This window comes from Sarcophilus harrisii, chromosome 4, assembly GCF_902635505.1.
Source record: "Sarcophilus harrisii chromosome 4, mSarHar1.11, whole genome shotgun sequence".
Taxonomy (NCBI): Eukaryota; Metazoa; Chordata; class Mammalia; order Dasyuromorphia; family Dasyuridae; genus Sarcophilus; species Sarcophilus harrisii.
The window spans coordinates 173,326,456-173,343,770 of NC_045429.1; the positions used below are offsets into that span (position 1 = coordinate 173,326,456).

Genomic DNA, 17,315 nt, shown 5'->3' on the forward strand with positions numbered 1-17,315 from the left:
CAAACTTCAGATTCCTATAGAAAACATTTTCAAAATTTTTCATTAAGATTTTAGGCTAGAATATTAGGGTTGAAAGCATTATATGTTTAAAAGATATCTGAACATTAGATCTCAAAAGAAAAAAGAAATGGAGTCCAAAAATACTTTCTGGTTTTCTGGCATTAGATATATCCACTACTCTTCCTATTTGGTGCCAGAACCTTAATTATTTCTGTGATTAAATAATAAGAACTAGCATTCACATGGCACTTTAAAGTTTACCACATGCTTCACATATATTATTTTCTTTGGTTCTCACAATATTTCTACAAAGTAGGTGCTATTATTAGCTGCATTTTACAGATGAGGAAATTGAGACTGATGGCTAATATATATCTGAAATGGTATTTGAACACGTCTTCTCCAAGTACAGCCCTTTGTTCATTGTATTACCTAGTGACTTCCATATCTACGGTTTTCAATACTAGAATAATTTTGGTAGAATTTTGCCCTTCTATTCAATCCCATATATTTCCCTTTCTCTAATATCAGAGATGGAAAACTAATCAAGTGCTCAAGAAAAAACGTCCATCCTTCATAAACCTCTTTATTCTTGCCAATTTCTTTGCTGGCTTAGGGTCACATACAGATTTCTTGGGCAAAAGAGGGGTTATGAGTGGAAGAAATTTAAGAAAGCTTGCATCTTGATGAGGGTTATTAAACATGCTGCTCTGGCTATATGTACTCCTGTGCTGTGAACCAGATGAAAAAGTAATTGGGAAATATTTAATGAAGTAAATAAAAATACAATGGAACATGGGTATACATATATACATGCATACATAGATACATGTATACATAGTTATATATGTATATGTGTGTATGTGTATTTATGTATATATATGTATGTACATATGGATATATATACATATACACTAACTGGAAAAATATAGTGTATATACACACACATACACACATCTTTTCAATTTAATACAATTCTAATTTAGTTTTTTACTTTTATATTTTTAGCTTTGGTTTACCTCATACCTCATACCCTCATACCATTTTACCATTTCCCACTTTCCTAAATTGGTTTTCATTATAAATATTAACCCCCTTTAGATTAGTTTTCATGAATATTCAGCCACTGTAATTGATGCCTTTAATGTTTTTAACATGATCTGTCTACCCAGTCTAGTCCAGTCATCTTGCTTACCATGGGAGTAGAAAAATAAATAATGAACAAGAACCCAAGAAATGAAAGTTTTAGTCACAACTCCTCTTTTTTACTGTTACTCAATGTTACTAAGTTAAAACTCCTTCATTATCAAAACAGATGGGAATGAAGAAGAGAAGTATATCAAAGACTACAATATAGCTGGGGTTCACTGACATGTAATTTGCCCATAGTCACATAGTAAAATTATCAAAGGTAGGATGGAACCCAGGTTTTCCTGATACTACACACCATTACATTTTGCCTCTCAGTTCAGTCAATTATCTACTTAATAGAATTTTCCTTATTTAGTACAAGAATGATATTGAACTTCTCCATTACCTCTTACTGGAGGCAATATTTGCCAACTGTATGGAATTTTATTGTTTAAATGTAAGACTATCATTGTCCTCCAATGACAGTGACATGTAAATTCCCATCATATCTCATTATAGTGAATTATGAAATATCATCATTTTCTGAAGAATTCAAGTTAAAGGTTCCTGTAACTTGCCCATAGGGCAATGGAGAGACTCATGATGATTGTGTGTAAGCTGCAGAATATTTTCAAAGGAGAGGGGTACTAGTAGAAATGACATAAAGTATATCATCAAATAATAAGTGAAATGAAACTGCACTGATTATGTAATGACAGCTAAGGTCAGTCTATATCCTCTATTGACCTACATTCCATGTCAAGAGATCTAAAGTAAGGCATCCAACATTCTGGTGGAACCTCCAGTGAAGGATACACTGGAAAATGTGGATAAAAATCTCATAGTTTGAGTATCATGGGCAAGTTGTGACTTGTACTGTATGAGGGAGAAATTGAGGGATCATCTATGACTCTGATCAGGAATAATTCACTGACTGCAGGGCTTTTGATCTAGGTACTACTGCAGGTAATATTATAAATTCCTCACAGTAGGAAAGAAGGAAATAATTTGTGGCAAAGGTAAAACAGATGGAACCAGTTCCCACTTTAAACACTTTCAGCTACAACCATTTGAACCATTCCAGATGGTCATATCCTTCCTGAAAGCTAGTTGATGATAAAGGTGAAAATGGAAATTATAGTTCAATTTCTAGGGTTTCCTGAGGAAATTTCCAGTATCAACTGGACTTCTTGGGGACAACTTTAAAATATTTTTTTATGGCTTCAATGGACATAAGAGAAACTAATGTATATAATCTAGTCAAATAACTAGTTAAAGGCAGGAGTGTTGTGAGGTTCAAATGAGATAAATGTAGCTCAGGCACTTTACCAACCTTAAAAACACTATATAAATACCATTTTATTGTTATTTTTCTTTACCATTATCATCATCATTATTATTAGGCTTCAGCTACTAAGGTTTTCAGCTTGGGTGATGATTTCAATCTCTGAGCCTTCTACAGCACTCATTGCTACTGAGCTTAACCAATGCTTTTGAGAAATATAAGCCAGTGCTGGTAAACATTTAACAGCCAAACTCTGGGGCTTTTTTTTTTTTTTTTGAATTTTTTAAAGTTCAACCCATATTATTAATACTTTTTTAACTCTGGATGAGAAACAAAACAATAAGTCAAACCCTGATTTGTAGCTTGTTGATTTCTGAGGTGTAAATGATCATACAGAATTTAATAATCAGCTTTCTGGAGAGATTAGAATTTTGCATCAGTAAACACCCAGTTAAAGGACTTAACAATGGTATCTTAACTCACCTTGTGATAGGAAATATTTAGCTCCTCCCTATCTATTTAATTTGTTCAAGTTAAAAGTAAAAGGTCACATTTCTTTGCATAGTGAGTTATAATCTCATCTCAAAGAAAAAAGTCTCCTCGTACTTAAATTGACCTCAATTCCTACCTTATCTGGATCCTTGCCAGAGTTCAAATTATAACTTAATTATATTCATCTTTGCTAAACCAGAAGAAGTTAAAATGAAATGGTGTCTTTGCTACATGAGGCCAAAATCGATAGCCATTAAGGGAATAAAGATGTTTTTAATCAAACGAGCAGGAGGTTCCAAATGACTCACTGCATCACCCCTAAAATTTTAAGTGGGGAAGAGGCTTTTGGGCTGAGACTCATATCATATTCTATAGTTGCTTTTATTTACTTTACTTTATAAGAAAAGAAAATATTTTGACACCCATGGTTTAAAAGCAACCAAATTTAAGGTAACTGTAAGCAAAAATATAACTACAAGCTTCGTCTGGTAACACATTTTACATTTCTAGAAGTAGACAGCTGGAAGAGAGGAAGAAAAATAGATTAAAGCTACAAATAAAAGACAAGAATCTTCAACTATTTTGAGTGCTTGACTTCTTCTAATTATGTCCCTGGCAGCATGTAAATTTCAGGTACCACTTCCCATATAGCTTAGATACAGCAGATGTTGATATTAAAGAATATAAGTTACTATGGAAGAATATTGTTTCATAATTTAAAAAGAAGTGGCTCATAGAAAAAACGATTTTCCCATTTTAAAGCTATAACCTCAACAAAAGATTTATTTTTTGTTTCTGCCATGGGGTAGAAAGATGAAGGGAGTAGAGAGGAAAATAACAGTATTTCAATTCTAAGCCTAAAAAAAATCAGCTGCAATATAAATGGAGAATGTGTGGGCTGGTTCTGCCGAAACTTCTCCTCCCTCTCTTCTCAAACCTTAGGGCTTCATATTAAATGGAACAAATCACATCCTTAATGGTTCTGCTCTGTTTGGTACAGCTGCATGCTGCAGGTGGTGCCCTAAAAATATAGTTTGTTTATTTTGTCATACAGTAGTCTGGAAAGTGGTACCTAGAAATGCAGCCACACCTCTCTTTTCCTTTCTTTTAACTCAAGGGATAAAAAGACTAAGATCTCAGTCAGACCTGGCATAGAAAGATCTGAGGAAGAAGGATACAGAGTGCTCGAGGGTTAACTCTGGATATGCTCCATTTTCTTGGAACCTTGGAGAAAAATTGATAAGCTGGCTATCTGTCATTGGGGGTCACTGACAGAATGAAGCAAACATTCAAATGCCATCGGACAAAAGCCTCATGCTCCCACCAAAACTAACATCTATCTGTCTGTGCGGAAGGAAAAAATTATGAAAGTTCCACTATTTTTAATGATAAATATAAAATATGTTCAATACTTTATGCTTAAAGAGAATCAGGAATAGTTTTTAATGTTTGAGGCACTAAAATAATTTCCTTTTGAGTTATGGATATTATTCTATGCCACTTTGGGTTAAACAAACATTTTAAAAAGAGATCCTCAAATATTTTGAATCTGATATTCTACATTTGAAGTTCCCTGATAGTTCCTGGAAATAGTTGTTGGATATTTGTAAATCCATGATATATGTAAGAGGGAAGAAGCAGGAGAGTACAGTAGAATAAGTGGTGGATTGAGAATTGGAAAACCTTGATTCTAGTCAATCTATCGACAAATGCACCTTGGCATTTGTCATTGGCAAATGGCATTATATACTATGCCAGATGCTGGAATAGACAAAAATTAAATCGTCCCTGCACATAAAGAGCTTATATTTGAAAAAGAGTATGTTCACATGTAATTACATACAAAAGAAATACAAGGCAATGATTTGAACATGGGCACCTAGGTGGTACAGTGAATAGAGTGCCAGGCCTGGAGTCAGAAAAACTCATTTTCCTGAGATTAGCTTTGTTACCCTGGGCAACTCACTTAATCTTGTTTACCTCAGTTTCCTCATCTGTTAAATGAGTTGAGAAGGAAGTAGCAAACACTGTAGTATCTTTGCTAAGAAAATTTCAGATAGGCTCATGAAAAATTAGACACAACTGAAAAAATATTCAGTCATTCAGTCATTCTGAATATTTTTAACAGGAATCAGGAAAAGTCTCATGTAGAAAGTTTTGATTGAATTAAATTCTGAAGAATCTAGGGTTTCTAAATTTCAGTTAGAGTATAACTCTGTCTTTTCCTAAACTCATTTAGTATATTTTGTCCTTGATTTTCTCACCTGTGAATTTCAGATTACTTCTAGCCTCAGAAGTTTCAGGGACTTCTCTGGGAAACAAATGACTGATAATAATTGTCATTTATACAGAGCTTTAATGTTTATGAAGCAATTCAGATATGTCATATTATTTGACCCTCATATCAACTTTTGGAGGAAACTACTATTACTGATTCTGTTTTACAGATGACAGAACTGAGGCAAAGAGAATTTAAATCACTAATTCAGGGTCACATACTATTACTATCTGGAGCAAGATTTGAAAGCAGGTCTTCCTGATTATAAGCCCAAAGGTCTAACTGCTAAACACCATTGCTTTCTCTAGTGATCAAATGTACATTTTGGGAAATGGACAAAGGATTAATGGTACCCAGAAATTCTAGAACATAGTGACTGATGCTTAGTTTGAGTAAGATAATGATGTTGGGTTTTGGTGATGGAAGGAACAATTATATACAGAGTCCTCTACAAGGCAAAATAATTTGATGGAAGGAGAGGGGAATGGGTGGGAAAGAACAGCATTTATATATCATCTGCTATTTGTCAGACATTGTGCTAAGCGCTTTATGAATATAATCATATTTGATTTTCAAAATAATCATGGGAGGCAGGTGTTATTATTTCCACATTACATGAGGAAACCTAGGCAAACAGAGGTCTCATATCTAACAATTATCTGAGGATACATTTGAACACAGTGTTTCTTGATATAGGGATTTTAGCCTTATCCATTACCACCTTACTGTTAGAATATGTCTGAGACTGTGGTGTGGTTATAGGTGCTGTCACCTTTCCTGCTTAGGGACCTTTTCTTTACAATAGCCACTCATACTAATGAATAACTATCTCAGAAAAATATATTTGTGGAAGTTTATTTTTTTAAAAAAAAACTACAGAACATCTGACTAAACACCAATATAAGTGAGATTGGCTAATATTTCTAGAGTGATAAGCTAATTTCTAGTGTGGAAAGCTATTTTTTAAAGAAATAACTAATATTTTCTAATGGTTTGGCAATTAAAGATAACAAAGAAAATTTGGATTTAAAGAGCTCCATATAGAAATAGAGAAGGTACTAGAGAATTCAAGTATGATATCATGATTCTACCTTCAGAAATGGGAATGATGATGGTATTACTGACACCGATGGTGACAATGGGAGGAGAGGTGTGAAGACTTAGGAGTAGAGTGAGCAAGTTTAGTGTCAGAAATGTCAGAGAGACAGGAAGAAATTAATGGATGGAGACTGGGGGAATCAGGAAGAGGTTAAAAAGAAATCTCAGGGAAATACACGTATAGGGACTAGTGAAAAGAATGAAAAAAATGTACCTCTGAAGGAAATAAGGAAAGATCAAAGTTTAATTATCTTCAGGCTTTGTCTAGGAAATAACCAATTACTTTTTGAAAACGGAAAACAAAAACAAATTCTGTCAACCAGTTTTGCTTAATAGCTTGATTTATTCCCACTGAATTGAATAATTATTTTCTTTGAATGTTTGACCCAGTTAAGTGATTATACAAAGTTCAAGCCATCGCATCTCATACTTTCTCTTGGGTACCTCAGGGTTTGTTACTTTCTTCCAGCAGGCATGCTTTCTGAACAACAGACCAGTAAATAATCAGTAAATAAATATGGCACCTAATAATCTTTTTTTTTGTTTGATGTGCCAACATCACAAATTTACTTTCAGAGAACTCTGCAAATATACCATATCATATTTATAGATGTGAATGAAGCAGTATCCTGTTCCTTTATAAGCACTAAACTTAATAGTGTATTTAGGTACAAGACAGCCTTTATATGTTTCCAAAGAAAATATAAAAAAATAATATAATGATGATAATGATAACTAACTTTTACATACTTGCACAGTATTATGTATATATATATATATATATATATTTCTCTCTATATATACATATATATGTGTGTGTATGTATATATATGTGTGTGTGTATGTACATACACACACATATATAACCTTAGGAAATATGTGTTAATATTATCATCATTTTACAGGTGAGGAAATAGACCAAGGCAGGAAGTGTTTTGCCAAAGGTTACTTTTATATCCAGGATCTTAGAAAGGATTCAAACTCAGACTTCTTGACCCCAAGTCCAACACTCTACTGAACTGTTTAGCCATCTAAAACTAAGGTAAAATTCATATGGCCAATGGCAAGTGTGACTTGGCATTTAAACTGAATAAGGTGAGCAAAATAGTATCAACCACTTATTGAATCCTCTAATAGGTACTAGCTGAGCTTATTTTAAAAAAGTCACAGCTTTGCTATTTTTTACAGAATAGAATAATGCACTCATAGCTTCTTAAAGGTTACTAAGTTAGAGTGATTATAGGATAGCATAATATGTCAGCAAGAAGAGTCCATATTATTGAATCAATAATTATTTTACATATTTTTGGGAACTATCTGTGTACTATATAGAAATTGAGGTCAATTTGGATGAATTACAAAATGATAGGATCTAGTTACATAAAAACCAAGAAAATACTTCATTAAAAAAAATAGCCAGAAGTTATTTGAAGAGGACCAATGATATCATGAATGTGATTTCTTGATGTGCATGTGAATTGGATTTGAGTGAGGCACACTGTGCAATATCATCAGCCATTTGAATCTAGTAGCAAGACAAAGGTTAAAACGACTGACCCAAGGCTCAGGATTCAGTAGGTGACTTTGGTCTTTCTAAATTAAGGTCTTTCCCAGTTCTTAGTTTGAGCCTTGGTCCATTGAATGACTAAGAGCTATTTAAGAAGTTAGACAAAAATGATTCTATTTATCAGCCCAAAGATATGAGTTTTGGGCCTCAATAGAAAATAATTGCTATTTATACTTATTCTAAGTTATTAAAACTTAAACAATATGAATCATAGAGCCTGGGTCTGGACCTATTATTGACTGTTCAATGAAAACCAGAATGATTTAGATTTAAAGGCATGTCCAAGTAGCTCCATTTAAAACTCTTCATGTGCAGACATTAGTCCAGCATCCCCAATATCCAGTATTTGGAATTACATGAACAAATTCTGACTATAAGGATAATTTCAAAACAGAAAAATAAACTAAGATTCTTTCTTTGGTTGATATTCTCCTATCACAAATTTGCTCATAGAAATCTGCAAATATAACTCATTTGGTATCTATAGATATGAATGAAACAGCCTCCAGTTCCTTTCTAAGCATTAAAGGTAATACTGTATTTAGGTATGAGACAACATTTAATTATTTCTGTAGAAAATGAAGACAACACACACAAAAAAACACTTATAGAAGTCCAGGAGAAAAAACAGTAACACACCAAACCTTAATATGATTTTTCTATCTCTCTGATTAATCCTACCATTTCTCAGGTTCCTTTATAGTGCCAAAGACACACAGTGTCTCCCTTGTGAATTAGATTCCTCTTGAAAGGGAAAATAAAACAAAAATTGGATTTTCTACCCAAAAACAGTATTTTAATGTTTTAGAGAGTCTTGATTTTAACCACTCTTACCCCCAAGAAACCTATACAAACATTTATCTTAATGACATGCTTTTCCCCATATAATCATGTAATTGATGTGGGAACTACCCAAATCATCCATCTATGTCTGTAATACATCATGTATCAGCCCGTTTAGAAATAATACCAGTACTTTACTCATGTAGAGATTCTCACCATCCAGTCTGGTAGTTCTTCTTACCTTTTATTTTGGGCCAACCAGATACTTAGTGACATGACTGTGAAAACACATTTACAATTATCATTTATCAAAAGGTCCACATTTATTATTATACCCCCTATAGAATCTAGAATAATACAATATTCTAATAGAGAAAATAGAAATACTGAAAGTATATGAATGAACCACATGCATCTCCAGATTTATGAGTTCCGTATGAAGGACAAGATACAAAATGTTAAAGCAGAAATCACAATGTTATGGACCTGGCCTAAAAAAGACAATTGTAGAATGAGAAGAAAAGAAAAAAGAAAGACTAATTGTAAATATATATCAAATAACAAGTGGAGGGGAAGAACTGTATGGCTGAGAAAAGTAGATAGACTTTAAAATCACATTTTCATTGACAGTAAAATGCAAAGGTGCAGAAGGAACATAACAATTGAATATTTTCAATGCTGTATAAATACTGTTTAGCTTAAATGTGTTTGCTCATTTTGGCAAATTCTTTTTTTCCTCTAGTATTACATACTAAACAAATTATTCCATTCATTATATCTCTGTACTTATAAATCCTCTTTACATTCTTCCTTGCAAATGCAACATCTATTGTACAACACCAGAAAATAACTTCTTCTTATTCTACAGTGTAATATTGTGTTTTGCTTTTCTTGAGAGGAAGAAATTATTATCTAAATATGTTCCAGGACAGTTTCATATCTCAGTAATTGCTACTGACCAACAATTTCTTAGAAGACAAAAATACTGTAAATTGAAACTAAAGTAACTTATCTACAACCAATTAAGCCTTTAATTATATATACATATATATGTAATCATAGACACATACTCTATTATGATTTAATTGGATTCCTTATTGCTTTTCTGATACTGAGATTATAAAAAGTACACAATAAAATTCTTATTGTTTACTGTACTAGAAACATGTAGATAGCTCCCCATTTAAAATCTCTTATTAGCAAAGTATTGTGCTAATTAATTATAATTATTTATGGACTACAATACAGAACCTCAAAAACACCTTGAATAAAAGCATTATCTTTTTATAAATTTCCCATTATTTTATTTTTTCATTTTTATTTTATTTTCCCATAGAGTAAATCTTCTTAAATTGTGGGTTACAACTCATATGGGGTCACAAAAATGAATGTGGGTGTTGCAAAAATTTTGGCAATAGTAAAAGGTTTTTGAACTTAAAAACCAAAAATTCAAAATCAAATGCATAATGAATCCAAAGTATTTTTGGCAGTGCTTCCTTGTGTTGTATTGCATGATTTCAATATAACCTTGATTTTGAGCACACATCATGTGCATATTGCAGTGTACATGCATGGATGCCTCCAGAAATACTTCAGCTCAGATTTGAGATAGGGTTGTGTAATAATTTATGGGGCAAAAAGTGGTCATGAGTGGAAAAATTTTAAGAGATCCTCCTATAGAGTACTTTCTAATGAATTCCCACTTATTTATGTAGATTTGGCCAGATATTGCTGGTTCTGAAAGTGAAATTTGGCACCCCAAAATAGAGTGGGACATGGAGGGTGAGGATTTCTATGACTTTATTCCTAAATTTCCCTAGCACATGAGAGTAGCGATTTAGCAAGTAGTGTTCCAATATTGTACACAAGGTAAGAACCTTCATTGGAAGTAGTGGATTTGATCTGGGAGGATTTTGTTTTATCCCTCCCACAGCTTCCCAGAAAGGAAAGAAGGGAAAGTCTCATTAATAACAACAGTTGTCATTTATCTAATTTTAAGGTTTGCAAAGCACCTTTCATAGATTATCTCAGTTGAATCCCACAGTATTAGTGAAGTTGATGATACAGATACTGTTATCCTCATTTTGTAAGAAAGGAAATAGGCTTACAGAGCCTAAAGAACTTGCTTCTGGTTATATAGCTAGTAAAGATCACAGACAGGATTTGAATCTAAATCTCTTTGATACCAAATCCAGCAATCTATTCCATTCTGGTTCTCACTGAATTTTATTTTCATTGGCTTCATGTTGTATTTTGAGTCAAATTTAGTTCTTTTGCTTGGTATTCAAAGCATTCTATAACCTGACAATAATGCAACTTTATAGACTTAGTTTATACAGCTCTGCTCCAAGCATTCTAATCCTCCAGCCAATGGAGGATGTTCCTTAATGAATGTTTATTATATTGTTATATCATACTGGACAAATTGGTGACTTTCTTTAAAGAGATTGGAAAGCAATGATTAATGTATTTTGACTTCTAAGGGATAAATGTATGCTCAGACTTTGGTTGAGATATGAGATACTGCTTACATTTTGATATTTCCTGGTACCCAGTTATATCAAGTAACTGCTGTTCTCCAACCCATTTATTACCATCATGACTCAATGGTTAGCTGTTCCCTTCATGAGAAGATCTCCCAGGTTCTAGCTGTGGTTTGTTATTTGCCTGCCTATTTGGGACTCTGTCTCTCTTTTTCTTTTTTTCTACTTTCCCTTTTTCTTTCTCCAGTCACAAAAAGAAATAGGACATTGTCTGTTGATGTTCTGGAAATGTATACCAAAGCTACCTTGTTGAATGACTGTTTTGCAAACATATCTGTGCAGTTTATATGTTCATAATAACTAGGACTATCATTACATGTATTAAGAGAAGAAAATCACAGGCTGCTAAAACATTTGAGATATTTAGGAAAGAATCTGCTCGCTTGTCATTCTGTACCTTTTCTGTTACATGTAAACCAAGGTCTTATCTAAGGAAGACAGCTGTTGTTCTGTCTTGACACTACAAACATGTTTGCCATGTACTGAACTCACTAGTATGGAAACTAACAGTATGGAAGTTCTATTTTCATATTCTGTTTCTAATGCATGAATTGGAAGTTTAGGATTGTTTAGGATTTTTAAGGATTGATTTTCGCAATATTAAACTATTAGACCTTGAAACTATACTAAGACTTTTAAAAACACTTTGTATATTTACCAATATACTGACATATGTATAGATACACATATATACACACATATACCATACACATGCACACATATACATATTTATGTTCCCATTTCAAAAGTTAAGGTTGTCAAATTTTGATAAACTGAATAATTTAAAACAATACAAGAAGGTTTACTGTTTGGAGAAATACTGAAGGGAATATTTTTTGTAATGTGAAGAATAAGCTATTTGCTTTCACCTACCTTTTATTCTATTATACGTCTTTTTGTTTTCTAAGTTTACATTTGAATATTTCAGTTTTATTCATTTAACAAACATTCATTACACGCAAACTATTTGTAATTCAAAATAATTTACATAGGTCTATATTTTATCATAATTGGGACCGATTCAATTCAACATACATTTATTAAGCCACTTCAATAAGATGTGGGTACAAATAGAAAAAAAATGCCCCCAGAATATTGGCAGACTCTATTTGGCAAAGTCAAAGTATAGTACAGAATGAAGTATAGATGGTTTCAATACACATTATTGAAGAAGATATCCACATTGATGAAATCATAGATCCAATGAATTTTCAAAGGAACCTGCAAACATTGTGCTAGGTATTAGGAAATCAGAGGAAAAAGAATCAAATAAACTTGTCCTCCCCTAAATTTAAGAGGATTACATTTTGCTGGATTTCTATAGAATCTGAAGTGATAAGCTAGGAAAATGCTTCTGGACTCACTCTTGGATTTGGGTCATTACAATCCAAGATGACACTTGGGATATCTTAATAGAATGTTTGCAGGATTTTCTGATCTGTTGATGGTTATATGATTGAAAGGATTCTACTTCAGTTATACATGCATCACACTAGCATCCTTTCTTCTCTTGAATGTGGACAGAATCTGTCTTGTGTATAATGCAAGATGCAAATGCAGGTTATGTGAACATAATATCACAATGAGATAAAATTAATTGTCAGAAAGCTAAACAATAGCATAACAGGCTTACTGAAAGGGCAGGAATGTGAAAGAGAAAAAGTGAATGAATGATAAAAAAGAATTGGAGAGAGTGGGGATTAAGATTGGAACTAAGAAGACTAATACCTTGTAAACTAAGTTCTAAGTTGGATTCACTCATTCATTTAAATATTTAATAAGTGCTTGTCTTGTACATAGTGCTAGACTAAACATTACAGGGTATCTGAAATGGGTTGGGAAAGAGTATTTATTTAAAACTTACTATGTGCTAAAAGTACTTGACAAATATTTCATTCAGATCTCATAGCAACCCTATAAGTATGAAAGAGATCTTATATTTTAATTCAGTTTGTAATTTTATAGATGCTTAGGTAGAGATACAAAAGATATCAAAAGAATCTCATGGTTGGATGAAAGAAGAATAAACAATTTCTCTTAGGGGGCTAGTAGGAGAAAAATTGTGGCAAGAACTCTGAGGTTGTCCCTAAAGAAATAAAAAGTAAAGATTTTGTTTTTTTCAAATATTTGGTACTGGTAGATAAGGCAGGAGTTAAAAATAAGATGATATTAACTAAATGTGGTAAGCTGGATGGAATTATACTCAGTAACTTCTGTGTGGCTTCATTTTACTTACCTATTAAGAACAGTCACAGAGAGGCTACTAACTTCTTAATTATTTCTTTCTTTCTGCAAACTGACTGGATGATGATTCATATGACAAGAGAATGTCACCTACATCAAGACAAGAGATGCTTTTGTCTTTCTTTATATCTTAATAATTCGCACAATGTCCAGCATATAATAAGGGCCTAATAAGTGATTAATGATTGATTTAAAGATTATATTATAGATATGCAGGAGGGTCCCTGAAAAGGAATCTGCCAGTAGTCAATGAAAGTTAACATTCATGAAAAATGGTGTCCGCCTACTTGTAGATCACCATAGGCTAACACACAACATTCAAGATATATAGTTTTTCCTTAATACTCAATATATCTTTGAATTCTCCTGTTCAAAATAAAATACTTTTTTTCAAACTATTATATTCTGGAACCAATTTCCAATCTACTTATTTACATTTAAATCAGACTACTTATTTTGCCATTCAGACATTCAGAAAAGAAAACAGAGTGAGATTTACTTATTTGAAAATTACTCAATGTTTTAATTGAATACACACTTCACTTTCCCTAATTTTCTTAATAATTGATGATATGTTTACTTGCAGAATGTTCTAGAAAAAACTATATGATATAATACCTTCAGAATATCCCTAAATGATATTTTGAGGAGTTTGAAAGAATTAATTTTTCTTTCTAAATGCCTAACTCAGAAATCAACATTCTACAGAAAATTCTGTGACAGGGCAATACATACCTCAACTTTACTGGCTAGAGAAAGATGTCAGCCAGACACTGTGTGTTTATTCCCACTGGGCAAGATTCAAAAGTCATTTTGTGCTTTTTATCCTATTAAAGCAGTATGGCTCATTAGTAGGATTTCAGTAACATGAAGCAGCATGGCCAATGGGACAATTGGTGGGCCGGGAGCTCTGGATACAAAATTTGCTTCTAAAACTAGCTATGCAACTAGATAATCACCAGAGCTCTTAGAATCTCAGTTTTCCCCATTCCCAAAATGGGGATAATAATACTTTTATTCTTTACCTTACAGGAATTGTCAGGTAGCTGCTTTGTAAATGTGAACCATTACTAAGACTAAAGGGTAATGTTATTCAAATAGCTGTCTTAGGGAGACAAATGTGTTATATAAAGTGCCAAACTTTAAGTCAGGAAAACCTGGAGTCAGATTTCCCCTCAAATGCTCAATAGCTGTGTGACTCAACATTCCCACTCAACCTAAAGGGATTAATAGCATCTGCCTCAGAGTAGTTATGAGAAACAAATGAGGAGATGCACAGATAAAGTGCTTTACAACTACAGAGTGTTATTTGATGGTGTTTAGTTACTTTTAGTCATATCTTATGCTGTATTGACCCTATTTGGGATTTTCTTGGCAAAGATAAGGACAGATTTGCCATTTTCTTCTCTTGTTTATTTTACACATGAGAAAACTGAGGCAAATAGTTTTATGTAACTTGCTCAGAGTCACACAGCTAGTAAGTATCTGAGACCAGATTTGAACTTAGGAAAATGAGTCTCTCTGACTCCAAAATGTTATATAAATGTTAGCTATCATTCCTAGTCATGAATAGAGATGTTGGTTGAAAATTACTTTTATTTATTCCAGTGCCAATATATTTTTACCTTTTCTAAGGTATCTTTCCTTTGTAGTTGATGTGAACTGTATCCTTTTTTTAGCCACAGGAATATATGAAAAGGATTTTTTTAATTCTACTATGTATCAGTTGGAATCCCATCTAAAAGAGTCACCGATGGTCATATCAGAGAAAAAAAGGCCCCCAAGCATCCATTTCAAACAATGAATAAGTAAGGCAAGAAGAAAATTCCAGCAGTAATATTATTAGCACTTACTGCAAGGATGATCTGAAGAGAACTGTGTGCCACTTCTATGTACTGGTATTCAAGCAAACACCCTGAGACCGTGATATAGCGATGGTCCTCTGGGGCCCAGTCGGGGGCTGGAGTCACTGATGTCACAGTACATCCTGGGCCATTCTCCATCCACCAAGAACGGTGCATTGAGATATTAAAAGTCAGAATCAGATCTGTTTCCTGTAAGAAGATAATTTACAGGGAAGAGAATTACTTCTTGAGCATTAGTCTGCATATTCTAGGTTGATAACTGTTTTTTTGTTTGTTTGTTTGTTTCCAATCCACTGTGAGAGGTGATCTCAGCCATAATTTTGAAGAGGGAAGTATCAAAAGTAAAAAGCGATCAGCTCCACTTAAAGATTATGTGTCTGTGGACTCCACTTCTGAAGATTTGTCTGACAGACAAAGTGCAATGAAAAATATCGTATTAGAAGTGGCTCAGCAGGAAAAAAAATTCCCATATCTTACATTGCTTTCAGCAGTGGAGAGCATTAGTACTTTGGGACTCCTAAAGATTTCAAAGTGTGACCATTGAACCAGTTTTAACATTTTGGATCTGGCATAATTCCATTTTGTTATGGAACTTCTGTGCCTTTCCTTTCTCAGAAGTACTTTGGGGGAAAATTAGGAAAGAAACTGATTTGGAATTAATTCTTTTTGGAAATTCAGGGTCATTTTACATTTGGTCATGACTAATGGTACAACTGATAATAGCTTTCTCAAATGAATTCACAAATAATGTGACTCAGACTTACCATTGCAGCCTCTTTAGTATCTTACACAATTACTGACCATAGCAAAAGTTTTATCATTTCCCAATATAGGAGTTGCCATTACTTTCTTTTCAAGAAAAAACTAGGATGCATTCATCTATCTTCATGAGGATGGAAGCTATATCTTGATCAGTAAACATTTATTTTTAGATGAAGGATTATATATTGGATATAGATTATATATATATATATATATATATATATATATATATATATTATGGGAAGTAGAAAAGAAGTGGATGGCATGATCACTATCTTTTAGGAACTTATAGGTACTCACAAATAGATAAATATATAAAGGAAAAAATAGAAAAGACTTAACACATACACACATACACAGAAAGTATGTGAGACTGAATGAGAGTGACTAATTGAGGAGGGGCAGAGAGAGTCAGAGAGAGAGATGGAGAGACAGTGAAAACGAGACAGAAAAAGAGTCAGAGACAGAGGGAGATGGAGACAGAGAGAGAGAAAAGAAAGGAGAATTAGAAACTCCTTTAGAGAGAGACAGAGAATCAAAGAAAGAAAAACAGGGAGAGAGAGAAAGAAAGGAGAATTAGAAACTCCTTTTTAGAAATATATGTGTGGATATTCTATAATTTGGGAAATGGTAAGAATATAAAGTTATCATCATTATTGTTGTTACCAAGAACTATAAGTCTTACAATTATACAACCATTTTTTTCAACAGGTTTTCACAAATATTTTGACATTAGATGTTTAAAAGCATGGTAGATAGGGTAGTAAATAAGAGTTTGCTTTTATATGGAAGGAAACTAAAGTACAGAGGTGGTTCAATCTTTTACTGAATTTATTCATAATAAGAGGTAGATTCAGTATAAGAAACCAAATCTCCTAATTCCTGTCTCTGCCTCCCTTTTGCTAGATTACATAAAAAGAATCGAATGACAGAATTGAGGTGGGTATGTCTTGGAAAGACATAGATACAGGGGAAGATTCTATATAACCAGAATAGAGAGGAACCACTTGCTATGCATATATTGGCTGTTCCAGAAATGTGAATTTATGAAAATAAATGACAATTTTTAGGACAATAAATCTATATGGAAAGTAGAATTATCCCAAAGCAAAGTGGTTGCTATTTTGGAGAAAAATGTAAACATTTAAATTTCATCTTTGATCATTTCAATGACCTGGCTGACTGCCATACTGAGGGGACCTGGATTCTATTTTTTTTTTTTTATTTAATAGCCTTTTATTTACAGGATATATGCATGGGTAACTTT

At 33.0% G+C, this 17,315-nt stretch overlaps 1 protein-coding gene across 2 annotated transcripts in view; it reads right to left on the bottom strand.

Annotated features, from left to right (window-relative positions):
- Positions 1-15,477, bottom strand: part of NKAIN2 (sodium/potassium transporting ATPase interacting 2) — a 215,116-nt gene extending 199,639 nt beyond the window's left edge. For both annotated transcript variants that reach the window (XM_031968411.1, XM_031968412.1), the window contains exon 1: positions 15,275-15,477. In XM_031968411.1, coding sequence (XP_031824271.1) covers positions 15,275-15,442 — 168 coding nt within the window. In that variant the 5' untranslated portion in view covers positions 15,443-15,477. The remainder of the gene's footprint in view (positions 1-15,274) is intronic.
- Between the last annotated feature and the right edge of the window lie 1,838 nt (positions 15,478-17,315).